Source organism: Mauremys mutica, chromosome 11 (genome assembly GCF_020497125.1).
Source record: "Mauremys mutica isolate MM-2020 ecotype Southern chromosome 11, ASM2049712v1, whole genome shotgun sequence".
NCBI classification, from domain to species: domain Eukaryota; kingdom Metazoa; phylum Chordata; order Testudines; family Geoemydidae; genus Mauremys; species Mauremys mutica.
Window position 1 is genome coordinate 83,497,507 of NC_059082.1, and position 27,131 is coordinate 83,524,637.

Below are 27,131 nucleotides of genomic sequence, written 5' to 3' on the forward strand. Positions count from 1 at the left end.
GGCTGAGCTCCCACTGGCAGCTCCACGCCCCGCCCCCCCGCCCCAGCTCACCTTCGCTCTGCCTCCACCTCCCCTGAGCTGGCTGCTGCGTCCTGCTTCTCCCCCCTCCCTCCAGCGCTTGTGCCGTCATACAGCTGATTAGCACAAACCTGGGAGGGAGGGGTGAGGAGGAGGAATGCGGCGTGCTTGGGGAAGAGCCAGGGTGGGGATTTGGGGAGAGATCCAACAGGGCAGTGAGGGGGTGGGGCTGGGGGGTGGGGCCAGGGTGGGGATTTGGGGAGGGATCCAATGAGGGGGGGAGGGAAGGGTGGGCCAGGGTGGAGTTGGGGCGGGGAGGGTGCGATCCCCCTCCGCCTCTGCGCCGGAGGGCAAAATATTGGGACAATTTGCGTCCTGACTGAACATTGGTCGGGATGCAGGACAAACAAGTAAATATCGGGACAGTCCTGATAAAATGGGGACGTCTGATCACCCTAGTCCCAGGGCTCTAGATTACCAAATAATGCCATTTGTAATGGGAGTTGAAGTGAATGGATGGCTGCATCCTCAGAACTGGCCTGACACCCACAAACTCATTTCATAGAAGGCACCAAACAGCAATCAGATGGTAATGACTTTTGGTCACCACTGCCCTGGGCTGATTACTTGATTCTACATCCCACCTTTAGTTCCCCTGAACTATCCATTCAGTCCCTCTCTTGATGTTCAGTCATTATTCTATCAGCTTCTTCTCTGCTTGATTTGTGTTCACTACGAGATGCTGTCAGACAGTGGGCCAGATTCAGCGCCTGGGTAAGAGGCCACAACTCCACTGAAGTAATGGAGCTGGGTCTTGAGAAACCAACACTGAGTTTGGCCCAATAGTTCTGCTTATAATTCAGCAAAAACTTGATGTATATCGTTTGTGATTTTGAATCTAGATTATTTGGAAGCTGTAAACCCTGGGTCCCTAGTTCGCCGTAGATATTAGACATTTTTTTATGCACTGAGTTCATTTTGATTACCAGAAGACAACAAGGCTGCAAAGTAATAATGAACTATTGACCCTAGCCAGAATGTATTGGGTAGTGAACAACTACAATTGTGGAAGAATAGACTGACAATAAGACACCCTATGGAGGTATATTGAGTTATAAGGATGGTTACTATAGAAACACTGAAGGATTCCAGTTTCCCAAGAAGCCCGTAACCAGTGCAAACCAAATGGGTGGGGGTGGGGTGAACTAAGATATCATTAAGTCACTATTCCAGTCAGTAAGTGGAAATGAAACTTTGTTCCACGTACTGAAACAAAGCAGTGACATTTCCCTGAGTCCCAGGAGCCGAAGCCTGAAGCTTTATCCAGGAAAGTGAGGCCTCTGGCTATCTGATGTGCATGCCTTTGATGTTACAACCCCATGGGCTCCGGCACCGCACAACGCAGTATAAATGGGCAAGCCCAGTGGGGCTGCCTGCATGTAACTGAAGTAAGAACTTGGCCCAAAATGAATAATAAAGAGCCAATTATTGGCAAAAAAAAAAAAGCTCTGAAACTGAATGGAGACCAGTCTTCTATGTGAACTGGTCTATACTGGAAAGTTAAGGCTCCGAGGGAGTCAGCCAGGCAGTCATTGTTAATGGTGGGAGCCTGCTCCTCCTCCTTGTACCCTTCGGAGTGTTTACTGATCTCCTAGTGGGAACATGCTAATCAGCTCCATGGGAGTCACTGATTCACCTTGAATAAACTGCGAGAGAAGGGACAACGCAAGAGACGTGCAGAGGCAGAAGAAAGCTTAAGGCTTTAGAGTTTTTGTAACTCATTTTCTCATATGCTCAAAACATGAATGAATCTGTTTTTTCCAAGGAGAATTCTGTGTTTGCTGGTAGATCCTGGTATTTTTCAGCTTGCCAGACAAATGAAGACAGAAAGCATATACACCTCTACCCTGATATAACGTGACCTGATATAACATGAATTCGGATATAACGCGGTAAAGCAGCGCTCCGGGGGGGCAGGACTGCGCACTCTGGTGGATCAAAGCAAGTTCAATATAACGTGGTTTCACCTATAACTCAGTAAGATTTTTTGGCTCCCGAGGACAGCGTTATATCGGGGTAGAGGTGTATAATATTTATCAGACCGAGACATGTTCTTCGAGGCACTGAACCTAATGTAACAAAGAGAAGAAGGTTCGCCTCTCTTGTGCACAAATCTTTTAGCCGAAGCCTATCTGAGGAAATTGATTTTAGCCAAAATGACCCCAACAGTAGAGCTCTCTGTACTGTGTGCTGCACTCTGCTTATCAGATCCTGGGCTGAGGTTGCAGAAGGTGAAAGTCAGAGCAGAGTTTAGATCTGGGTTTATGCCGATGACTGATGTTGGCTAGGAAGCCACAGTTCCTTATGGAAAGACAAAGGGAAGACTAGAAAGGGAAAACTCAAGTCAGGATACAGGGTGGAGCCATGAGGTCCAGATCACCTACTCAGAGCAGTGAGCAGCAGATGGCATGGTGCTCAGCTGATTGGTGCTGGCAAAGGGCACAAGCAGGAAGAGATACACGCTGATTCCACGGTCCTCCCTTAGGATTCAGTATACTGGAGAGAGAGAAATTGTTAAAGAAAATCACTTTGCATTTTCTATATATCAAATGCTGCTGCTAATGTGATAGACAAGGTATGAGTTTAAAGGCTGCCTGGTTAGCGTGTCTGTCCTTTCTGCCTTTCAGTTCTTGGTAATCTCTTTCTTCCTATCTATTATTATTATACTGGCACCCATCACCCTAATATCAGAGCATCTTCCCAAGAGTAAGAAAGATGACAATATCTTCCGCCCCCATAGCCAAGAGGTAAGCTCAAATACAGAAGAGTAGGAGTGTTGGTGTGTGTTAAGATACTATTGCAGGAAAGTTGGGTGAGGGGAGATAGATATCAAAATTCTGGGCAGCAGATTGTCCCAATAAAAAAACAGTAAATGTCTGGAGGTGGTAGCTTGGCATCCTCAATGTGCATAGACGTTAGTGTGGGGGTGTTTGTACACCTGAATATCAGTAATACGGAGAATGCCTGGAGGAAGGCAGATGATTTCATCCTGCTTTTGCTGTTAGAACGTAGGTCCTATGAAATATCATCTGGTTGATCAACTTTAAAAATCCTTTTTTGCTACGACACATGCTGTAGAGCCACGATACTTCATATACACAGCAAATACCATAGCGGTTTCCAGATACTGAAGGGGAAAAAAATCAATGGAGTTTTGAACTACCAGAACCCACAGAAACAGAACCTGTTGGGCTGCAACAGAACAGACATTGCAGGGGCAAGACTCTTCCCCCCTCATTTCTGGCTGTTTGGGAAGTTACCTGGAGTGGGGCAAGCATTTAACTTGGCATTCGAGTCGAACCTTGTCATTACCAGAAGAGAGGGACTGGCAGCTGAAGGAGATTCAGAGACTGGGCATATGGTGGGGGGTAATAGAGTTGTTTAAATCCATCTCTGCTAGAAGAAATCCCTCTTGTTTTCACGGCCATTGCTCCCAAATTACAGCCGCTCTGTAGAGGGAGGCATTAGAGCCTTTTCAGCATTGACTGACGCTGTAAGGAGTTGTGGGGAGGACTTTGCAACAGAATCCTACAAAAATATCCAGCAGGTGATTTAGCCAAAGATGTGATAATCGTGCCCACTGGGTGTGGTCCTGTATTCTTGCATGAGTTGCTGTTTGGAAAGCTGATGGATTTATGGTGCAGTGGGGTTTAGTGCTACTGGAGGCCACTTTGAACTTTTCCGCAGGTGCCACTGAACCCAGAGCCCTGCCACCACAACTGGGACTCTGCTGGCTTTGCTCCTCTTCTGATTTCCCTCCTCTATCATGTTTGCCAGGATCTTCATCCCCAAGAAACACCGGCAGCGCTTTGATGAGGTGGTGTCCCAGAGCCTGATCAGCAAACTCTGCCGGTCAAAGAGCGAGCACCACACCAACCGGCTGAGGCGCAGCCGCAGCGAAGACCACCAGGAGCGTCTGCTAGTGTCGACCAGGGCAAGTTCAGTGCCTCGGAGCCATGAGGAAGCCGGCAAGGGTTTGCGGAAGACAACTTCTCTGGTCACCAGCAGTGTGGGATCAGGGGCTGCCCGCAGGTAACATACTTCCTTTAATCTTCAAATGCAAAGCTGGTTGGTCTTTAGTATAACAAAGCGTGGTTGTTGTGAAGGAGCAGGTGCACTGTAATGGGGAGAGACATGGGAAAAAGGGAAGAAAGAAAAAACAGGACTTTGGTGGCTCATAGCAAGTAAATTTAGTATAGAAATGAGACTGAATTGTGGCCTTTTTGCAACCATCTCCACTTTGAACTCTGGGAAAGTTTGGGCTCCACGTCACAGCTCAGGACCATTTCCTGGTAGATCCTTTCATTTCAGTTGGTTTTCTAAAGTTGTTTCAATGAATTCCTTCTGGAAAAGAGGGCGTGCTCTGCTAGGGGTTGTGGAATTCCTTCCTGCACGGCCCAGGTCTGATGCGATGCAGGTCCCTGTCTAGGCTGCATGCACAGTGTTCAGTTTCTCAGAGCATATGCTGGATTGTATGATCCTGGGAACTCCTCAGCACCATCTGTGGGAGGCCACTAGAAGCTGTAGCAGAAATTGGGGGAAGGGATGAAAGGTGTGAAACACCCATTTCCATGGCCCCATGTGGCTAGACCTCGGCATGCTTGGAGGCCTCAAGGAGCCTGTTTGAGCCATTCCACAGTGACTAGTAGGACATGTGTTCCCTTCCTTTCCCCTCTGATCTCATTTCATACTTCACAAAAGAATGTGCTGGCTTCTTTTTTTCATTATCATCACAGCTGGTGAATCCTCCTACGGGACTGACTATAAAGCCATCATGAGACGCTTAAATTGCTTACACGCCTACCAGCATCTTACTGATGGGCATAAGCACAGAACAAATCCCTTTGCCGACAGGATTCCCCACGAGTTGGGACCAGGCCATTCCTTCCCCTGGTGTAGAGGAGCCTCCCACACTTCTCTCATAGTCCTGAGTCTCCCCTCTTGAGTTACTTTGACTCCCCTCTTTATCTACATCACAGTGACTGGACCTCCCCCGGGTTGAGCAGGGCTGGATGTGGCTCTCTCAAGAGCTTACGAATGCTATGCCTGAAGTGTCCAGAAGTTTCTACAGATTGACACAAGCTACTGTGTCTCTGGGTCCCAGCAAGTCACCACCATGGCACTCCTAGTTCCTGCCAGGCCAGAGCGAGGAATTGAATTCAAATCTCAGGCTTGTGCTAACTGTAATTAGATGTGCCATAGTAACACCAGAGTGCTGGGCCAGTTCAGCCCATTCAGTGTTTTCAATAAAAAACGGTCTCATCTTAACACAAAAGCATGAAAAGCCCCATGCTCCCCTGTCTGTGGGAGCCACAGGATTAGGATTGCCTAATTACAAAGAGAATGTTGCAGGCAGAGTGGAATGAAGGTGATGTCTTGGTACCTCCCAAGGGGGGTTATAACACAGATTATCCCTTGCTATTGCACCCTTGTTGTATTTCACAGAATTAGCAAACTAAATTCTGCCCCGATTTACACCAGGTACGCCTTCATGGAAGTCAGGGCGGAGTTTGGTGCACAGAAGCCAGAAATGGAACTAATCAAAACTCCATGCAGTCCATCTCCCTGCCAGCACAGGATCAGTCCTTATAACAAGCTTTCTAGAGCTGTATCCAGTCTAGTCTTAAGTGGTCCAAGTGAGGGGGCTTCCATCACGTCCCTGAGACAATTCCACAGTCTGACAAACCTCCTGAGGGGAAGATATTTTTTTAATGCTCACCCCAAATTTTCCTTGCTCAATTAGTCTTAGTATCATCTCAAGTAATTCTTCCCCCCTCTTGTTTGCATCCTCAGGTGACCATGTCTGTGTGTCTCATGTTAAGAATATAGTATTTCTGCTAAACTTCACCGCTATACATTTGTTAATTAATTGCTTAGAAAGGAAATTTCCAAAGGAGAGCAGGAGTGGGTGTTCTGACTCTCCTTCCAAGACCTGAGCAGTTCTTGCTGCTGCTGACATCCCTTCCTCTCTCCGCAGTAGCTCATCTGCTCTGTGCCAAAAGCTCTCATGTTAATGCACAGTAAGCTTTAGCTTCCAGAAAGTTTCAGTTGGTATTAAAGACCGCTTTTATGGCTCCAGAATAGATGGCTTAATCATGTGTCCCCCAGGGCCAGCACTTGCCTGTTCTGCAGCTGCAGAGAGAATATTTTCTTCATTTCAGTTTATTCAACTAGTTCAGTTCAAGGACTAGTTCATTCAAAGTTAAACCAACTGGGTATTGAAAAAGAAGGAAAGCTTGTTTTCCTCTTCCATTCTATGACTAAAAACTAGGTGAGAGAGGGTGAGATCTACTAGTTCTAAAACGTTGAAGGACATGGTGACCAGAAACAATCAATTTAATGTACTAACTACAGATAATACTTCCTTTGTATAATAAATCAGTTAGTTTTACATGCAAAACATATGTTGATCAACTTTTGATTTTTTTATGACCAGCATATTTAAAGTAGTTGTATTTAATAAAAAAATTAATATTGTTTATATGACTTTAAATTGCATTTGAATTTCCATCAAATAGAATTTGACACAAATTGCAAGTAAAAAATTAATAATTTGGTAAATAAGAAATGCATCATTTACCATTTTCTAATGTAAAAATTAATCTGAATGTATGTTAAGCTATATAATTGTTTAAATGTGTAAATATATAGTGTACCCTCCTGATTAGCGAAAAGAAGCACCAATCTTAGTGTAAAGGTTGTATTTGGTAGTAAATCAACATGTTTTAATGGTTACCAACCAATGAAAATCAACCTTTCTTTAGGAAAATAACTAAAAGATACAAATGCAAAACATCATTAAAACTGATTATTTAAATCAAGATTTTCTGATTGCTGATTTAAAGCATGATTAAAATTAAAGATTTAAATCACTTTGATAGAAATCATTCCCTGCCCATATTTCAGCAACTGACTTGCCCTTGATTTCAATGGGAGCAGGACTGGGAATGATGCTCAACGTTTTCTCAAGTGGCCAATGATTTGGTGAGCCTTAATTTCTGGATGTCCCAGTTGAGGCAGTTGAGTCCAAAAGCACTCGAAGAGCTAGGGCAGTGCTGTTTCTGAGCTGCTATACAACCTGCAGTGGGAGGGGACCCCAGGGTGAGACACCCCTGTGTAAGGAGTGAGTGGCAAGCTGTGCTGTTCACAGACACCTGAGAGTGCTGTGTTCCAGAGCTTTCTGGAGATGCTCTGTAGCTAGCTAATTAGCTGAGGTATTTGTAGAGCACCAAACACCGCAGGGTCCTGGCACAGGCCCTCTCACTGACTACTTGAGGATGGAGGAGTGGGAACATCTGAGGTATGGCTGGCAGACTTCCTTTCTTGACTCATTGTCTGCTCCATCGCCAGGGTCTCCCAGCTGCTGTCACTGCTTGCCCTCCGTCTGAAATTGCCTATAATTAAAGTTTCCCCCCTAGTCACTGCCGTCTCCTCCAGTTCAGACTACAGCTCCTTTCTCTCTCCAGCTTGCTTCTCCGGTGCAGGGGGAGCTGGAGAAGGAGGTGAATGATTATGTGGGAGATGGGGACTGAGCAATCAGATGATCTGCAGAGGGCCCAGGACATATTTGAATTGGCCCTGCCTGGGGAGAGATGCAGAGCATCTGTCCAACAGCTCTTTCAAGTGCTTTGCATTGTGAGGAAACGTGTTACCCAGGGGCATGATGGGAATTAGCAAGCCTGGGGGATCCCAGAGTGATGTGAATTCTTCTCTTATATGCCACCATCCAAGCTGGTTTAGCGCTTCAACAAACTCTAGTTCAGGTTCTTAGTCAGTGAGTCAGTGGAACTTTCTTTAAAATTTGGCAGCAAACATGTAGGGTTTAGTATTATTGTTCTGTATTTCATTGTAATGATTTTAATAGATTATAATAAGTTTAGGCTTTAACATTGGTTGGCAATTTTAAATAGGGTTACGTTTAAAAAATAAACCTGCATTTAATTTAAACAAAAAACTATTATTTAAATTTTAAAAAATCTAATTTAAATTTTAAAAAATCTGAATATTTTATTTAAAAAAAATCATCCAAAACGTGCCATGATGCAGGAAGGGAATATGAAACAGGAACCAAAAGCTTGTTGGGTTTTGATTTAATTCCTTGCTGGGTTTTGATTTTCCACCTGCAGAACTGTTCGAGTTTACAAAGGCAGCAAAAGCTTTGGCTTCACGTTACGTGGACATGCCCCCGTGTGGATTGAGTCCATTCTGCCTGGTAAGGAAACCTGACGTTACCAGGTGACATTGAGCTTTACACCAAGATCTAGTCTGAATGGCTGCCAGAAACATTATTTGTTTTTATTACTTTAGCATAAACTCTCGTCCCTTTGACGCTGTCAAGCTGATTTTCCCCAGAGTATCTTTATGAATTGGGCATTTTCTAGTGAAGTCATTCTTTCAATAGATTAACTTCCCTCCAAGCAGAGATCCCCTGTAACCATATCCACAATCGGCATGTTACTTTGTCAGCACCCTTAATGCATCCCACACTAAAAGACCAGTACAGCTAAATGACACATTTCATTTCCTCCTATATTTAGGCAGCCCAGCTGAGAAGGCTGCTCTCAAAGCTGGAGACCGAATTTTATTTCTCAATGGGCTGGATATGAGGTGAGATGCTGGCTGTTAAAACTGTCTCTTCAAAATGGCTTAAATGATGTACTTAATATGCAGCAAGCTTAAAACAAACATAAGGAAGTACTTCTTCACACAACACACAGTCAACTTGTGGAACTCATTGCCAGGGGATGTTGTGAAGGCCAAAAGTATAACTGGATTAAAAAAAGATAAGTTCATAGAGGATGAGTCCATCAGTGACTATTAGCCAAGATAGTCATGGATGCAACCAGACAGCTGGGACTAGATGGCAGGGGATGGCTCATTCAATAAGTGCTCTGTTCTGTTCATTCCCTCTGAAGCATCTGGTACTGAACCCTGTCGGAAGACAGGATACTGAGCTAGATAGACCATTGATCTGACCCAGTGTGGCCATTTTTATGAGAACCCAGGATAGTGTGAAATAGCCAGGCACAACTGTGTTCATGAACATGAGAGCTGTGCAAGTTTGTGAGGAAGGATATAGTAGGTATGTGCACTCATAGGCGCCAACTTTCTCTGGCACTGGTGGGTGCCTGTGCCCCCCCTGCCGCTGGCTCCACCCTGACTCCACCCCATCCCCGCCCCGGCCCTGCCCCCATTTCAACCCCATCCCCAAAGTCCCCACCCTAACTCCGCCCCCTCCCTTCCCCTATTGGATCCCTTCCCCAAATCCCCACCCCAGCCCCGCCTCTTCCCCCAGCACGCAGCATTCCCCCTCCTCCCCACTCCTTCCCTGCCCCACGAAACAGCTGTTTCACGGTGCAAGCACTGGGAGGGAGGGAAGGGGGAGAAGCAGGACGCAGTGGCGTGTGCGCGAAGGAGGCGGAGGTGAGCTGGAGCAGTGGGGTGGGGCGGGGCCATGAGGAGCTGCCGGTGGGTGCTGAGCACCCACCAATTTTTTTCTGTGGGTGCTCCAGCCCCAGAGCACCCACGGAGTCAGTGCCTATGTGTGCACTAAGTGGCTACTTAGGTAGGGTGTGAGGTGCTTTTGTGCAAGGGGTGTGTGTGTATAACATATATAAGCAGGCATAGATGTCTCTGCAGTGATCCTGGCCTCATGCAAATGTTTTATTTTAATATTATCATTTCTGTAAGATTGGTATTCCAGACTTTTGTCTTCCATTCCCTTCATTTATTTACAGATCATTCTGCCAATAGCCATGCATAATACATGAAATAATATAAACAATACAGCTCTTAAATATAACAATCCTGGAATCTCTAACTCGAATCAATGTCAATTCAGTTCTGTGTGTTATGTAGTGTGGAAGGGGCAAGTACAAACCAATCCATGAATCACCCCAGATCAGGTTCCTGAGCATGAAACTACACAGACCATAGTATTTCCATCCAGAACTACTTTTCTCCACCTACTATTTGCACAAACAAGGATTAAAAAAACCAAAACAGGCCAACCCCACCAAACCTTGGCTCGCTCTGTGTCCCATTACACAATGACAGTAGCATTTATTCTAGGGCTAAATCTTATTGTACAATAAGCAGAAGTGAAGTGCTAGAACAGTCTGCATGGTAAAAGAGTGATTCATATTTAAAGGTTAAACATCTAATGCTGCTTTGGCTGGTTCCTGAGCTCTCGATTTTCAGCTGATCCAGCAAACTTTTGGCTGAAGCAGCATCCCCAGAAAACGGATGAGACTATTTGTAGATTACCCTCTGATCCTGCATTTTGGCAAACAGTGTCTCGGGTCTGCTTGTACTTTATCCAAAATGGCTGTACCATCAGCAGGAAAAATGTGTTTCGCCCTCACTTTGGATCTTCTCTTTAAGTAGAAAGACAAGAGGGAGACAAGGCTCTGTGAAAGTGTATCACGTTAGATGGAAAGATCAGCTAAGGAGTCTGTCAGCATGAGCTGCAGAAGTGCCTGCATCATTAGCCACAACAGACTCCTTGACTCCCTCCATATACGTGCTCTGTAGTTATTCCATGCTGCAGGCATGGCCGAGAACATCCCACAAATGTTCTACAATGAGATCCACTGCTGCCCGCAGCTAGATTCTGTTCTGCATGGGATAGATCACCAGAAGCAGAATTTGCTCCTACATCTCTAATGCAGAGCTGCAGCCCAGAGAGACTACAGCTAGAGTACCATACTCTACCTCGGTCTGAGCAGCATGCTGAACTTATAGTCCCAGTCAAAAAGATGAAGGCAGCTGTGATCTTCTCCATTTTATACCAAGGGGTGCAGCTGCCAAACTCCTGCCATTGTGCCTTTGTTTGGGTGTCCCTCCCAGACTGGTTATGTTCCTGTTAGATGAATCCTACTTTTCTTGTCAATCCTTTTCATCCTTAGGAGACTTCAGAGATGTCCATGTCACAAATGGTGGGTGCAGTGTAGACTCTGAAAGTGTTATTTATGTGGGTTCTCTTTGTCTGGCTCTGCAGGAATTGCTCCCATGATAAGGTGGTGTCCATGCTGCAGGGCAGTGGGGCAATGCCTACCCTGGTTGTGGAAGAAGGGATGGTCCATTTTCCAGTTGGTAAGATTGCTAAAGAGAAATGCACAACAGGTAGACAGAACGGAAAACCTGGAGTTTACTCTTGAATTTGCCATGTCAGTGCATGGTGGGGCTGGCGGTGGGATGGAGATAACTATCCTTCAAACCACTGAACCTGGTGGAGGAATCTGCCGGGTTTCTCTTATGCTCCCCAGCAAATTTTGCATGTTGGCTTGAGCCTGACACTGCTCCTGCATTAGCCGGAGAGTCACTGGACAACGAGGAAAGGTAGTTCCTCCCCCAACGGTTGAGCATTCTTCCTCTGGGGTCAGATTTGCTGCTGCCAGTCTTGAGGAAGCAAGCCTGGTCTCAGCCCCACACAGCTATCCAGGGGATCACCGTACTGCTATTAGTTTTCTGGGCTGGCCCTTTAGAATGACCTGCGTTCAATGCCTGTGCTGTATATATGACTAAATGAACACACCCGTGCATATGTTGTTGAATATGTAATTTTGTAATTTTGTAATGTAATTCTGCTGTGTTCATGAATAATGTATCCTGTGTAACTTGTGTACTTGTTGGTGAGAATGTCAGAGTCATCGGAACATATGGGGCAAATTCTAGTGTTTCACCAGAGCAATTCCATTGACTTCAGCGCAGCGGAGAGGAGAGCTATGTCTACACTGCACTGCAATGTGGACTATGGGGAGTGGGGTGGGGGAAGGGTGTGTAATTACAGAGTGCTTCCAAGTTCTACGCTCTAACTGCCCTGAGTGGCTGCTGCTGGCGTAAACTAAAAGGTACATTAACGTAGTCCTCTTTCAAACAGGAGTACAGTAACTTGAACTAGATACGTTTTAGTTCATGCCAGCAGGATGCACTTGGGTCAGTTAGAGCACAGCACTGTGGTGTGTTCTGCAGTTCACACGCCCATCATCTGTACTTTGGCGCAGGGTAGACAAGCCCTAAGTCATTTCCTAAGCCAAGTAAGGGCAGGCTCGGTTAGTATTTTGTTGGAATGCTGCCAAGGAACTCCTAGCCCCAGGAAATACTATTGGGATTCCATGAATGGCACTGTTCCCTTTCCCTCACTGCTGAATCCATTCTAGAGCCGAGTGTTAGGGGCTCGGTGCTCTGAAGGTGCTGTCTTTTGGATGAGAAGGAAAACTGGAATCCTGGCTACATAATAATGAATAATAATAATAAATAATACCTATTTCTTACATAGCACTTTGCATCAGTAGATCCCAGTGCACTTCACAGTCTTTACTGGATTTATTCTCCCAGCACCCCAGTGAGGGAGGGCAGTGCTATTATCACAGATGGGGAACTGAGGCACAAAGAGGCTAAGTGACTTGTCCAAGGTCACACAAAGTTTGTGGCAGAGCAGGGAATTGAACCTGGAATGCCTAGGCTTGTGCACTAACCACTGGACCATCCTTCCTCTTAAAAAAAAGGTGTCTGGTTTTTAGTTCTGGTGCCTTGCCAAATGCCTACTTGGGTAATTACAGTTTGCAGCTGTAAATTCCCTCTCTAGGTTCTGTTTGATACAGTTTTCTTTATTTCCTGTCTCAAACGGTTGTGTAGTAGTGCTGTGCACTGTTAAACAGCTGCTGTGTCCCACTCCAGAGGTGTCTGTACTTCAGTGGTACAACTAGTACAGCGTGATTGTGGCAAAGTAATTTGACCTCTTTGTGCCTCAGTGTACCCAAGTATAACATTTGAAGTACTGCACTCAAAGAGGATGTTGCAAGGGCTAAGTACATTAAGATCTGTAAAGTGCTTTGAGATTCTCAGCAGAAGGTTCTATAGAAAAAGAAAGTATATGATTTTGTGTATATTTGCTATTCTTAAAAAGAATCCTTCACTTTACAAAATATGACTCATGAGGAGACATAAACCATGTCCAAAAGAGCAGAGAAAGGTCTAAAAGTCTCTTTTTGTACTGATTAAATGTCAGGCCTATTGAAACAATAGAAGCTCCATGATAGTTTATTCTGTTTATATTGGTTCAGCACATTTGAGAATGGCAAGGTTAATGATAAGCTGTGATTCAGCCAGAGTATCTTCTTCTGAGAGCTAAAGTACCCTGTTCACCACATTGCTTTTCAATGGCTGAAGTGTTTTTGTAAATTAGTCTGTTACGTCTGTTTATTTTGAGACAAAGATGCACATATACTCCCTTACACATTCCTTTTAATATTGGCCTTGGTGGGTTTCTGCTCATAATTTACACACTCTGCATTACCTCGCTGATCTGGCCTTATCAGAGTCCTTCCTACTGATAAAAACACAGAGTCCAGAATGCCTGGGAAATCGAGGCTGCAGGTATACAGGGATCAGAGACACAAAGATTGAACCAGTTCTTGAAAGTCTGTTCACGCAAGGCTCCCATTGAAGCTAATGGGAGTTTTGTCTGAGTATATGTAAAAGTGGAATAGTTAATTAAATGAGGACAGAGGGTTTTGAGGATTGTCAGATACAGCTTTAAAGCCATGCACATTAGTTTTTTTCCCCATAGGTTTGTTTTAAAGGCTAGAGACCCTTTGGCCTTGATAGTTTTTCTTCTCCAAGGGAAGAAATTCCTTGTAGTTACAGGGATAGGTGTTGGTGGACTCGAGTCCTTCTTGTCTTTTCACAACAGACTTGGCTGCAATCATTCCCAGCTCTTTAAATCACTTCCCCTCTTCATGCTGGAGTGCAGATTCCCCCAGAGGTACCAGGGCTGAAACTGGATTCTGATGCCTAAACCTGATGCTAAGATTCATTGTTGCCTCCTGTTCTTTATCCATTTAATAATCTCTTTCCTTTGTGTCCATGTGCTGCAGATTCTGAGTCTGCTGACTCCCTGAACCCCTCCTCAGCCCTCACTTCCCTGCAGTGGGTGGCAGAGATACTTCCCTCTAGCATCAAGATGCAAGGAAGGACCTTCAATCAGCAGCTGGAACGTCTGTTGACACCACCCGAGCGCTACATCATCTGCAAATCACTAGAAGGCTTCTTCCAGCATCGGTAACTTATTAAATGCTGTATTCCTTTAGTTGGTTGTGGTGGTGGTGGTGTCCCTGATTACAATCTGCTTCTTGAATCAAAGCACTGAGTCTCGGTATTGATGGCAGATGACAGAACAAAGAGCAATGGTCTCAAGTTGCAGTGTAGGAGGTCTAGGTTGGATATTAGGAAACACTATTTCACTAGGAGGGTGGTGAGGCACTGGAATGGGTTCCCTAGGGAGGTGGTGGAATCTCCTTCCTCAGATGTTTTTAAGGCCCTGCTTGACAAAGCCCTGGCTGGGATGATTTAGTTGGGTTTGGTCCTGCTTTGAGCAGGGGGTTGGACTAGATAATCTCCTGAGTTCTCTTCCAACCCTGAGATTCTATGATTCGATGATTGGAACAGACATCAGCTTTATTGACCATATCAGCATTGCCTAGATACCTGCACTGTACTGATTATGGTGCGTAAAGACTTGATCCTATAAGATGTTGAGCACCCTCAATGCCCACTGACTTCAATTAGAGTTGAAGTCACTCAGCACCTTGCAGCCCGAAACTCTTTGTTCTTTCCCATTATGCCTGGTCCCAGAGTAAACCTGGGATGGATTCTTTGAGTTGTTATAAGGCCTGGAAGGGACCTTCCCAGAACATTGTAAAGGATTCAACTGACATTTCCTTACCTTTTTGGCTATGTTCCCCAACTATCCACAGGGCCCTGTATCCCAGGGAGTGTCGCCCTGGATGAGGAGATGTGGCCATTGCTCCCCGACTGGGATACTCAGGGCTGCTGTTTAAGCAGCCGCTAGAAAAGGGCTGGAAGGCAACATGAGCCGCAGTTTCCCTTCTCCCACAAGTGATGAGCACCCAGTGGGGTACTGATCTGTATTGCATACCTACCCTGTACATATCCATCAGAGAAGCCATTAAGATAACAGGGTGGAAAGCCCCATCTGGTCAGATGCCCAGCCCACTGAGGGGTCAGGGAATCATCCAAACCTATTACCTTTTGAGAGTCACCCATAATTGCCCCTTAATCCAACATAAAAATTACCTTGTTCTTTTCATGCAGTACAGACCCCTAGGCTGCCTGGACAGACCCTGAGCCAACAGCATGTCCTGTTCTTACAGTCAGCCCCTTTTGATTAATTTTCATTGCGTTTTATGCCTCTCTTATTCTCCTTTCAGCATTTTGGCTAATGTGTTCCCTTGGCCTTAGCACAAGAATGCCTCCCGCTGGCAAACTTTTCTTCCTGTAATTGAACACATCCTCTTTGCCTTGCTGCAGGCCTTGAAACTGATCTTATGGAGGTGTTGAGAGTGTCAATAATGCACTTGTTTTCCACCCTTGACCCTTAACCTTTTTCATACAATGCTGATAAAGCCATCATCAGGCCTGACATTTGAATATTAGGAGTGATAATGTCCCCAGATGGGCTGCTCAGGACCATCTTTCTTAGAGCCCTGGCATTCCTTGGGAAAAGCAGCCTGGCTCTCCTATCCCTTCTACTGGATCTTAGTTACTGTGGAGGCAAGTGCAAATGACTGGTAGCCAAGACTCCCAAGTTTTGTTTTCAACGCTGTCACCGATTCGCTGAATGATTCTGGACAAATCACTTCACCTCCAAGACTGGCCAGCCCATTAGTAAAATAGGGGTAGTATCTACCTCACAGAGGAATAGGGTGGGCTCATTAATTAATGCTGATAAACCCCCTGAAGATCCTTGAATGGAACATGTGCTTAAGATAGACAAAGTGTGATTGTCTCAGGTGCTGTGCCAGAGTTGTAGGTAGCCAGAATAATGAGCAATCTTGGCCTTTGCTCAAAGCTGGAAATGAACCTTCAAGCTTCTGTGAGGTTCAAAAGAGTTTGGGTAACTTTTTGCTGCTTCCTCATCTTTGTGATTTCCCACTAATATAAACAGCTTCCATTTCTCAGGTGACCACTGCACTGGGATGGACTAGTATCTTAATCCTTTTAACCTGGAATTCTTTGCTATCATATGCAAAATACAGTCTTGGCTCTTAAGAAATCAGTAATGTTACTCTTGATTTAAATCAGCATCACAGAGAGCAGAATCTGGCCTTACATAGAGAGTTCTCTTCCATTGATGCAAGGTTGCCCTTTTCAGGCTAAACAGTCAATCCCTTTATCAGTCCTCTCTGAGGCTTAATAATCCTTTTCCACTCTATACCATCTTTACATGGCACCATGAAATCTCTACACCATCTTTACATGGCACCATTGGGGAGACCCAGTCCAGCCTTCGCTGCAGGCTGCAGCTTAAGGGTCTTAACTATGCAGTGGCTGTCTTCTCCACTCAGAAGCCCTGGCTTCACTTTGCTCTGGGCCACTTCCTACTTACTGCTTGACCAAATCTTACCTCTCCCTGGGGGTTCTCCTTCTTCCACCTGTCTCTAGGCCTCCTCCCAGGCCCTTTCCTGTAGTCTCTCCAAGCCTGCTTCCCTAGCTCCGAGGGGGCTCAGCCTTAGGTCTTATCTCATCCTCACACTGACCCAAGAGCAGTACTTTTTATCGCCTGGCCATCACATGGCCTTGAGTCCTGCTCTGGGACTGCTGCAGAACTACATTTCCCAGAATTCTTTTGCTTTAAAGAGTCAAGTATCCGTGCCAAATGGGCTGGCAGTGCCTGCTTATAAAGGGCCCAGTACAGTTACACAGACAAATAAGAGACAAGCCCCTGCCTACAGGAGTTAAAATCTAAGTTAGATATTGGACAGAAAGGGATGAAACAAAAAGGGAATTTTCATGGGAAGGAATACTGCAGCAAAAGTAGGTGATCATTGTCTTGCCTTCTCTTTTCAACTGTGCAGGAACATCGATACTCTCATAGTGGATGTGTACCCTGTGCTGGACACACCAGTCAAGCAGGTCATTTGGCAGTTTATCTACCAGCTATTGACATACGAAGAGCAGGAGCACTGCCAGCAAAAGATTGCCAGGTTCCTTGGTTACAAGTCAGTGGCAGGTGAGAGGAAAGCTCCTGTACTCTGACATGTGCACGGTGTGTCTCATGACTTCCCTGGGGATTGGGTCTTGTTGCATGTTATCACATTGTCAAGAGCTGCCTAAGATTAGTGGAGGTTAGGTCGAATATCTTGTTTTGTGCTAGGGCTTGAAAAAAGTGGTGAATTCTCATTGGAAAGGGTGGCTTGCCAGCCTTTCTTGAATGGGACAGAGCTCCGGGGTCTGATTCTCCCTGCCTTGCACCTTGTATAGTCACTCACACCTGTGAAGACTGGGTGTAAAATTCTACCTGATCAGAATGGCAGTGTTGTACATCCACTTTGCACAGGTGTAAATGACTATCCAGGGTATAGGACAGTGCAGAATCAGGACCCTCTGTTTCTAGCCCTGATCATTCATGAGATATTGATCTTTAAACCTGGGATTGGTCCAGGACTGAAGGCTGCTCTTCCTGCACCTTGGACCAGTGTAATTTTGGGAGGAAACTCCACATTTTGGGGGAAAGAAAGAAAAATATTTTTGTGGTAGGTTGTCTTAAAAATGTACCCGAGACAGTCAAAGATAAGTAAGGGATGCAATTTCTCCCCTGATGTCACCAACGTGTGGCATAAATAAATGTCTACAATTAGGGTTCAGTTAAAATTAAGGACCATCAAACATCACACAAAGAAGTGAGAAACATGCTTGATTCCAGCCTCTGCCTAGGAGGTTTTGTTCTATCACAGAGATTTAGGGTGGCATTAGCAAATCACATTGCATCCTGCAGTGAAGGAGTCTGCACCTATCTTTTCTTACTTGTCACTATCTGTTGTTGCTGTGGCAACATACAAACCAACTGTGGTTTGCTGTGGATTATGTGCTTCACAATCAGACAGCAAAAAGGCAGAGGGTAAATTTAGAATGAAAGGTTTTAATCTTTGTATCTAGATTTGTTAATTACTTTTAAATTCCTGTGTTTTAAACCATTTACGTTTTGCTGATACGTTTATTTTAAACATGGCTAAAACTGCAGGAAAGAGTTTTCAATTTGAAGAAGGGGAGGATTTGTTGAGACACAGTTTTTTTTTTTACACAATCTGTTTACAAAGGAAAAGTCATTTGTGTAGGGTCAACCAGCTCTTGCAGTGTAGGCACAAATGTTCTGAATTGAGCATGCAAAAATGCTTGTGTATTTGCTCACCTAATCTGCATGTACAATTAACATGACTGTGCTTGTGCATTCAGAATAAGTGGGCAAACGTGCATATTTTTACATGAGCATTCCAAGCAGCTGGGCCCTGATATTCAAAATGAAGACTTTAAATGATATTATTATGAACATCAGAATCATGTCAGGAGACAGATTTGAAGTCTTGATTTCAGTTGCCTGTTTTAATTTATTTTAACACTGGTAGAGAGTGGGTCATCCTTTCCTATTCTATGAGTGCAGTTTTCAAAATAGGCATTTAAGTTGCACAAGTAAAATGTGCTATAAACATGTAATTGCGCCTGCTGTACATGTATGTGCTCTTTTTCATTCACATATATGTATTTTACAGGTGATGCTATTCTAAGGTTATCCCTTTTCCCCGTGTAGATGGTTAGATTAGATATGTATCTACTTCAGGTCATTTGATGTGAGCTTGGGCTTCTGAGTGGATTAATAATATTGTTTGGTGCATACACATCACTTTTCATCTTCAGAGCACTTTACAGATAGTAATTTAAGAGTAACCTACAAGGAGTCGGTGTTACTGGTCCTATTCTACAGATAAGGGAGGTGAAGCACAGGGTGTTGAAGTGACTTACCCAAGGCCACATAGTTTCAGGGGCAGGATTAAAACCAGGAGTTCCTGGTATTCAGACCTTACGATTAGGAAGTGGATGTTCTCCCTTCCATAAAAGGTCAGTCTGTGCTCACGTGACTTTCCATGTACTCTGGTACAGTGTGTGCATACCCATGTCTGGGAACATGAAGGCCAGACCTCCCCAGATTTGGGGCAGCTCTTAATTTGATCTGTTCCAAACCAAGTGGTCGTCTCCACTGTGGTAATGTTTCATGGATGTCTGAGTGCTTACCTGCCAGGCACTGAACACCATAGCCTCTAGGTTCTGATGTAACGCTAAGATTATTTTACCCAACACCAGCATCAACCATGTGGTTTTGGAGAATTCTTGTTACAGCTTGCATTACAGCACTGCAGTACAGACTGCTTTGCATGCCAGGAGCCCATCCCTAGAGGGTGGAGAAAGAGAACGTTGACTGTTTCCCTCTGGAGTCATTCCTGATGAGCCATATATGCTGGGATCCTGTCCCCATGTGGGGGGTGGGATTTCAGGCTCACAGAACTTTGTGGTCAACAGCAGCTGCAAACCTGAATGTCCCTGGGGTTGTTCCTCTGTGATTAATAGGAAGATGGTAGGTGAGAAGCACTGGGAGCCAGTGCATCTTGCAAAAACACCATAACTTATAAAGTCTCTTTGCAGCTGCAGCAGAGCCAGAGGCAGAGGAACGGCACCGGACTTTGGTTCGAGGGGCCTCAGTATGTCGGGGAAGCATTCGAACACGAGGCCCTGAGGAAGGTGGGACAGGAGGTAGGTAATTTATTGCTCTATTAAGATTCCCTTTGGAGAGCTCCTGTGGCTGTTTCCCATTTATCCTGGGCCCAGCGGGCCTGGTAGTTAAGACGCAGACCCAAGAGTCAGGATTGTTAGCTGTTGTTCCAGCTCAGTCCTTGATTTGACATTGGTCTAAATAGCAGCACTAGGTACAAGCTAGCAGAGAGTCAGGCTCACAGTCCTTGGCAGCAAATCCACTTTTGTTCAGATAAGGAACAAACTGTTTAACATCAGAAAGTCCTAATGTGAAAGCTGCCTGGGCTGAGGCTGTAAGTTGTTTATTCAGAATCCCTAACATTGTTTAGAGGGACAGCCAGGGAGAATTACAGTGGGCTGCCAGGCCAGTGGATTAGCAATAATCTAAACCATTCTGCACATTCCGCCCGGGGGCTCTTCCAGGGATAAGCCTCGCTGCAGCATTAAGGGATGAGGCTCACTTCTGTCTGTCTGGATCCATAGTTCTTTCTGGATCTCATCATTGCTTGTCCAGACCTCCCCAGGTTCACACCTAAAATGGTGTTTGGAAAGTCCCCAGGACCACAAATGCTAGTTCTGAAGGGGGTCCTGGCTCGTTAACCCGTCCAGCCGCTCTCAGCCTTCCCTCTGTCCTCCACAAACACCTCATTCCCCCTCCCACTGGTAAGCCACAGCCTTCTAACCTTCCTGCAGGGCCTCTTCCAACATCCTGAAACCCCTGCAGCTCTCCCCAGGAGAGCATCACACTACTGCTGGTTCCATCCTCCCAGCTCAGTTCTCTGCCAGATCCCTCTTGATAGTTTGGACATGCAGTCACAGCCAATCCACCTCCCTTTAGCAGCTGGCACCCAGCGCGGAATAGAATTCTGCCTGTGGCACCTTCTCACTTATCGGTTTCTCAGCACCCTGCGACTCACCATAACCAACCATGTTCCTCTGACGTAATAGCCTCCTGTGCCTCTAACAAGGGGATAATGGGGCATTTAGAAATGGGGACCTAAGTCCTCATATGAACTTGTCACCATTAACAGGGACTGTAGTGTCACTGAGCTGTCAAAGGAGGATGCTGTCAGAGCCGCCAGTTAGAAGACACTTCTACTGGGAGAATCCAGTAACCTGCTGCGGAGGGGGATTTCCTGTGCCTGATATTAATGCATGGAATCCAAGACAACTGCATTAGCCAGAGGGAAGCTGCACATTCCAGACAGATATTTGACAGCTGTGAGGTTAGGAATATTGTCCTCAGCTGCCCTTCTGAAAAACCAGAGCAGGAGGAAAGCGTGACCTGTTGTCCTAATAATATTCAGGTGAACTAGTCCTAAACCGAAAGGAGAGTGTTGGGAATAACCCATACCCAGCAGGTTTCCAGCTGCCTTTATTGTACAGACCACTTGTTCAGAAAGGGTTTTCTAGGTCAGTATGACAAAGAATGTAAACTGGAAGATGGTATCAGCCTGCCTGCTATTTATTGCTAGTGAGGAGTGGCAAAAGTGTCAGAGATTCAGATGAACACCCAAAACCACAGGGGCTTCTTTGAATGTAACCCAAGCTAACCACACCTGCTGGATTTGCAGGGTGCCTGGTGAATTTCTGCCTGTTGAGCTGCAAATCCTAAATTCCTTCTCTAGATTTTACTCAGGTTTTGCTCAGGTGTTTTACCTATTGATTGCAGTGGGCCAAAGCCTAAAGGTCTTACTCAGCATTTACTCAGGCAAGCTTTATTGAAGGCACCAGGCACTTTGCCTGAGGACTGAGTGAGGGCCCCAGGATTCCAGTCCCCAAGAAGGGGAGCAAAGGTGTCATTATGCATAAGCTACAGTGACCCTGGAGGGGCCATGCAGCTGGCCCAGGATCACTGGAGTACAAGGTGATCCAGCCATGTCCCCTCCTGCCCCAATACGCACCTCAAATGCTGGCTCTACTCTAACCCCTCCAGGTCCAGCAGGAAGTAAGATGCCCCTGGGACTCCTCTGATCATGAGCAATAATGCTTCAGGGTGGGAAGGACTGACAGTGTTTGAACTCAGTTAGAGTTTTGGTTACACTGATTTGCCCAGCTTTGAGTTGCAGCCCATCTCTCCATTATGGCTGATCTGGTTCTCTGGCCTGAGGTTAATGGTCTGATTGGCCGCCGTGGCCACTTCTCCCGAGAGCAGGCTCAGACTCCCAGTTCCATTTAGAAACACGGGTGAGTGACTGCCAGGGAGGAAACGCTTTTTAATCCCTGTCTTTTTCCAAATGTTAAATAGCCGATGGAGAGATTTACATTCCTTTCAGCCCAAATATTGTTATCTTCACATCTAGGGCCAAATTCAACCCTGGTGCAAGCAGGCACATCTCCACAGAAAGCCATGGTGTGCCACCCACTCACACCAGGTCTGACTCTGACCCATTTGCTCTGAATGGACAAAGTCCAGCTATTAATGGCAACTGCAGAAAAAACACCCTGATTCTGACATATCTGGCACAGAGGAAAATGAGTTTAGGAATATGCCTGCTGGCCTGTTGCTAGTGGAGTGGCTGTCCTAGGAAAGCTGTTCTATCTGCATACTCCCCCATCATAACCCTGTGAGTCCCAGCCCTTACCTCGTCTCACCCTCACTGTTCATGCTCCTGCTTTTATTCTGGTGACAGCTCAGAATCTGTGTCATGTTTTCCATCTGCAGTGATTCTGGATTCATCTGTTATCCAGCACATGACAACTAGGGTGAAGTGTCTTAATGAAAAAATATCCATGGGTTTATTAAAAAAGGAGAAAATCTTTGGTGTTCCAGTAACAAGATGCCTTGATAGCACTATGATGGATACATTAGAAATACCTATTGACAAACTGGGTAATGTTCCTTCCTTCCAATGTTGTACTAGAGTCTGTGCAACTGGTGCTGAAAATTTGTGCAACACTAGTAAAGTGCATCACTGATGAAGTGGGTTCTAGCCCACGAAAGCTTATGACCAAATAAATTTGTTAGTGTCTAAGGTGCCACAAGGACTCATCGTTGTTTTTGCTTATACAGACTAACACGGCTACCACTCTAAAACCTATTGATTATACTGTAATAATAACACTGAGCACCTTTCAAACAGTGAGAAATTACATGTAGCCTCACACCAACCCACCAGCAAGGTAGGCAGGTTAACACTAATCTCCTCATTTTATAAACACAGAGAGGCAAAGTCTCTTGCCTCCAAGCATAGGAGTAGCTGTTGAAATGCAGGCAGCACTCTGGTGTTCCTTGCGGCCAGGCTTGTATGCCAATCACTAGGCTACATCTAATTGCTCATGCAATGTCTGGTGTCTCTATGCTCAGTGTCATAATTAAAATATTTTCGCACATTTGCTTGGTCTACACAAATATTTCCCCTAGTGGGTGACCCTATCCTACAGTGTAGATGCCAATTTAAATGAAGATTTTAACAAATTACCCACAGTGCAGCAGGAAATATGTCACCATTCATTCAGGGTTTGGGGACCGTACAGTCCATAAAGTCAGAACTATCCTTGTTCTGCATTCAAAGGTTCCGCTGAAGGGAGTGAGATATTTGGGTCCGCAGGGAAGATGAGATCAAGCCCTTAGTCTCGTGTGAGTGGATGTTCCCTGCTCTCTGAGTAGTGAGAGGTGGGCAGGGGCAGCAGTGAAATCAAAGGATGCCCATACAGGGGACATCACTGGCAGTTCTTTCCTTCCCAGCAGGTCACAGTGACACCGGGGAAGTATCAATTCGTCTGACGCCTGGAGAGAGGCAAGCGGGAGATGGCACATCTCTTCCAGAGACTCCCAACCCCAAAATGGTTTGAACCTTGGCTATCTATGTGTGCAGCTGTTTGGGTGGGTTTTCTGTGAGGAAAGTGGCGGCTGGGAGAGAAGAGCTTTCCTGGGCAGCATCTTGCTTGATGAATATGTAACATTTTGACTTCACAGGGCAGCAGAACAGTTTGACTTTATTTTATGTTCACATCAGAAGGCAGATAAACAAGGGAAAGGTGCTAAGGGTGCTGCATGCAAATTTATCACCTTGGCATCTGCTTCCCATGCCAGAAACAATCCCGTCAGCACCGCATCAGAACGGCTCTCTAAACATATTACCCTGGCAGTCAGTTGCTTTAACAGAACTGGCATCTTTCAAAGCCTTGGTACAACCTAATCAGAGAGAGTGAATGGTGTGAGATTCAGAAAAGAGGGAACCATCTTCCCTTAGTGTCAAATGCTCCTTAAAAAGGGGCGATTTTTTAATGCAATCAATAAGAGAGAGCAGTTGGGATCAGGGATCGGACATAGAGCCTTCCTCTTTTACATCACTGGTTTTCAGACATTTCCAGAGTTGGACATTTATGGTTGTGTTTTCCTTTTTGCTTTCAGATGTCGGCTGTCTACGCAGAGTTAGAAAATCGCCTGATTGGCAGCTTTGCAGGAAAGGTGGCTAATGCCCCCACACACAGAGATTCACCCCCTGTCCCAGACCAGGCAAACGCTGCAGGTAGAGGCTTGCTTTCTCCTGGTTTTGGGATCGAGGCAGTTAATTTGCTCTAGCTGGTATGATGACCCGCAACATGCGGGTTTGGTGCTAGTTATGCAGTCCCAGGATTACGTTACATTTCTCTTTGCACCTGGGATCAAGTCACTTGAGGTCTCATGACAAATTACTGCATGGGCTCCATTAGGGTGGAATCAACACAGGTTTATTGCGGGCAGTCATCCCCTTTGGGGGAAAAGGGGGGTGAAGGGCCTGCTGGCTCCCCTGGTCGTACTCTGACCTTAAGCAGGGCTTGGGCAGGGCAAGAAGCACAATCTCCCAGGTCCAAAAGAAAAACACATTAGTTGTGTGAAGTGTAACAGTTCCTACCTACCCCCAGGGAGACTCTCTCCAGAGACTGCTAGATCCTGGCCCCAGCCACACCTTCCTTCTGGTAGTCTCTAAATATCCCCTGGCCCCGCCCACTCCTTTTTTTCAAGGAGCTAGTGCAAGACGTCCTCTCTCTCGGCTGGTCAGCCACTACTGAGCTGGGCTTTCCCCTTTTTAACCCTTCCTCCAGGCTTGACAGCTCTCACAGGTGTATTGGGGCAGGGTTGATGGAACCCAGAGGCTCTAATTAACCCTTCTTGGTCAGTGTTGGGTCTGTGCACCACATCACAGCAACTTTTTATACTAAGGAAAGCAACAGTGCAGCCTAGGAGTCTAAGGGGGCCCACAGAGTTCTAGAATGTGACCTTTATCTTCAGTGGGGGGTTGCCATGCTCTGGTTTGATCCAAGCAGCTTCTGCTCAGATCAGGATAGATCACTGCATGCTGGCAACTATCATCTCTCCAGGTTGCACCTTTATTTCAAGGTTGCTGTATTGTACACAGACAGTTTGCTCTAGTGACTCCTGGCTGGGTGAAGGCTAGGCATCCGGGTTAGACCACAGGAAATGTTCATAGCCCTGCTTTTAAATGAGATGTAGGCTTGGAGGAGTCTACTCTGCAGCCCTGTTTGTTTCCTGCAGGTGTTCGGAAGTCGGGGATGACGATCTCCTGGCAGAGTGATCCTTTGCCCTCCCAGCAGTGCTTTTACCACCCACAGAGCAGCATCCCCTCCCCCAGCAGCACAGAGTCCAACCCCTATGTCAGCCTAGACAGCAGCCCTGCCCCTTCCCCCAAGCACATGGAGTACATGCTCAGCCCCCTGTCTCGACGGAAGAAGCTCTTCACCTTCTCCAGGCCCCCACGCAGCCGGGACACAGATCGCTTCCTGGACGCCTTGAGTGAGCAGCTGGGACACAGGGTCACCATTGTGGATGACTTCCTCACACCTGAGAATGACTACGAGGAGGTGAGTAAGGGGACCTGGACAGGGCTGCGCTCAGGGCTCTCCTGGGCTCCCTCGGGTTGGGTTCCCTGTTGGGATGATCGGTGAGGTACAGTCGCATCACACTCAGAAAGCAGGAGGGAGCAGCTTGGTGGCTATATCTCAGGGAGGCTCCTGCAGAAGTAGCTGGATGGGGACGATGAAGGAGAGTTCTGTGCTGTACAGCAAAGCACTGTGATCCTGGGGCAGGGAGCTCTCCCAGGGTCTGACTGTGCTGTGGCATTAACTCAAGTTATCTACACTTACATTACTGCTCTCCAGTCAGCCTAGCTCGAGTGAGAGTGGCCACACAGGGGTGCTGCACTCCTCCCGTGAGGCATTAAGATTGTGAGGGCTCAGCCCATGGTTCTTTGCACTGCAGGAAGCTGTGAATTCTTCCCCAGGGAATTGTGTCCTAGGTGCTAGCCTGCGTCCACACTACAGAGTGGTCATGTTAACAGCTGACGAGTTGTGCTAACTCAAGCTTTAGCCTGTACCTTGATGGGCTTTTGTGCCCAGTAGCTGGGAGTAGAAGCTTTTCTCATGGTGTAGTTACATTCTCTTTTTCCCAAATCAGATGAGTTTCCATGATGACCAGGGAAGCTATGTCACCAATGACATGAGCAGCGCCAGCGAGTACATCAGCAGCAGCGATGAAGGGAGCTCTCTGACCTACTCCACCCTGTCCGATCACATCCCCCCTCCCCCACTCAGTCCGCCCCCGCCTCCGCCGCAGTTCCATGACTCCAGACCACTCACTTTGAGCTCAGAGGCCACAAGAAATATCTCCTCCCCACTCTCCAAAACCCTAGGGAGTCACTCACACCCAGTTCCTCCCCCTCCCCCTCCCCCACCTCCCCCACCAGTGCCGTGTGCACCCCCCCTGCTGCAGCGGGGCCTCGTACATCGCAGGAGCGAGTCCAGCCACATGAGTGTCAAAAGGCTGCGGTGGGAGCAAGTGGAGAACTCGGAAGGCACCATCTGGGGACAGGTACCGTATGGAACCCAGCAACTGGAATGACAGCACTCAGGCTCAGTCAGGGCAGGATGACATTGGGTCCATTACTTACACTGATGGCTACATCATCAAAGTTAACAATCCAAGTAATCAAATCTCAGGCTCCAGGGCCTACACTATAGGGGTCAGGAAAGAAGATTTCCCCATGTGCAGCAGCATTTCCAGTTGGCCAGGTGCATGCTGGGGGGTGTTCTTCCCTTCCCCTGGAATATCAGGGGATGGCCACGCCTTAGGCAAGAAACTGAAACAGGTGGACTCACTTATCTACCCCAAGGGCAGTTCTTATGGTGCCCCTCACTTAATTTCATCCTTGCTTTGTTTGGCTCAGAACCCAAAGAACCACATAAGGGTCAACTGTGATTAGTACTGGGAAACGTATCCAATAAGATCTGCCCCAGCAGCACTCTACGGAATATTCCTTTATCTCCATGTGGCTTGGTCAGTGGGAGCAGGAGCTGTCATCAATCACCAGCCATAGGAAATTGCAGTTTTATCCACAGGGGTGGGCTAAAAATTGTGAACATGCTGGAAAGCAGAAGAATGATACCCAGGTATCACAGGGATGGATGCATTATAACTGGAGAGATGGAGGAGAGGCTAGAAC

The 27,131-nt window shown here is 46.3% G+C and overlaps 1 protein-coding gene across 9 annotated transcripts in view; it reads left to right on the forward strand.

The window, feature by feature from the left end:
• Positions 1–27,131, forward strand: part of LOC123344610 (Grid2 interacting protein) — a 102,484-nt gene that overhangs the window by 58,811 nt on the left and 16,542 nt on the right. For 7 of the 9 annotated variants that reach the window (XM_044981014.1, XM_044981006.1, XM_044981008.1 and 4 more), the window contains 11 exons: positions 3,856–4,110; positions 8,205–8,290; positions 8,616–8,685; positions 11,078–11,172; positions 13,959–14,142; positions 16,959–17,113; positions 19,579–19,686; positions 23,375–23,475; positions 24,044–24,161; positions 25,169–25,494; positions 26,087–26,500. In XM_044981014.1, the coding sequence (XP_044836949.1) occupies positions 3,856–4,110; positions 8,205–8,290; positions 8,616–8,685; positions 11,078–11,172; positions 13,959–14,142; positions 16,959–17,113; positions 19,579–19,686; positions 23,375–23,475; positions 24,044–24,161; positions 25,169–25,494; positions 26,087–26,500 (1,912 nt within the window). The remainder of the gene's footprint in view (positions 1–3,855; positions 4,111–8,204; positions 8,291–8,615; positions 8,686–11,077; positions 11,173–13,958; positions 14,143–16,958; positions 17,114–19,578; positions 19,687–23,374; positions 23,476–24,043; positions 24,162–25,168; positions 25,495–26,086; positions 26,501–27,131) is intronic. The other 2 variants (XM_044981007.1, XM_044981009.1) reach the window with 1 other exon arrangement.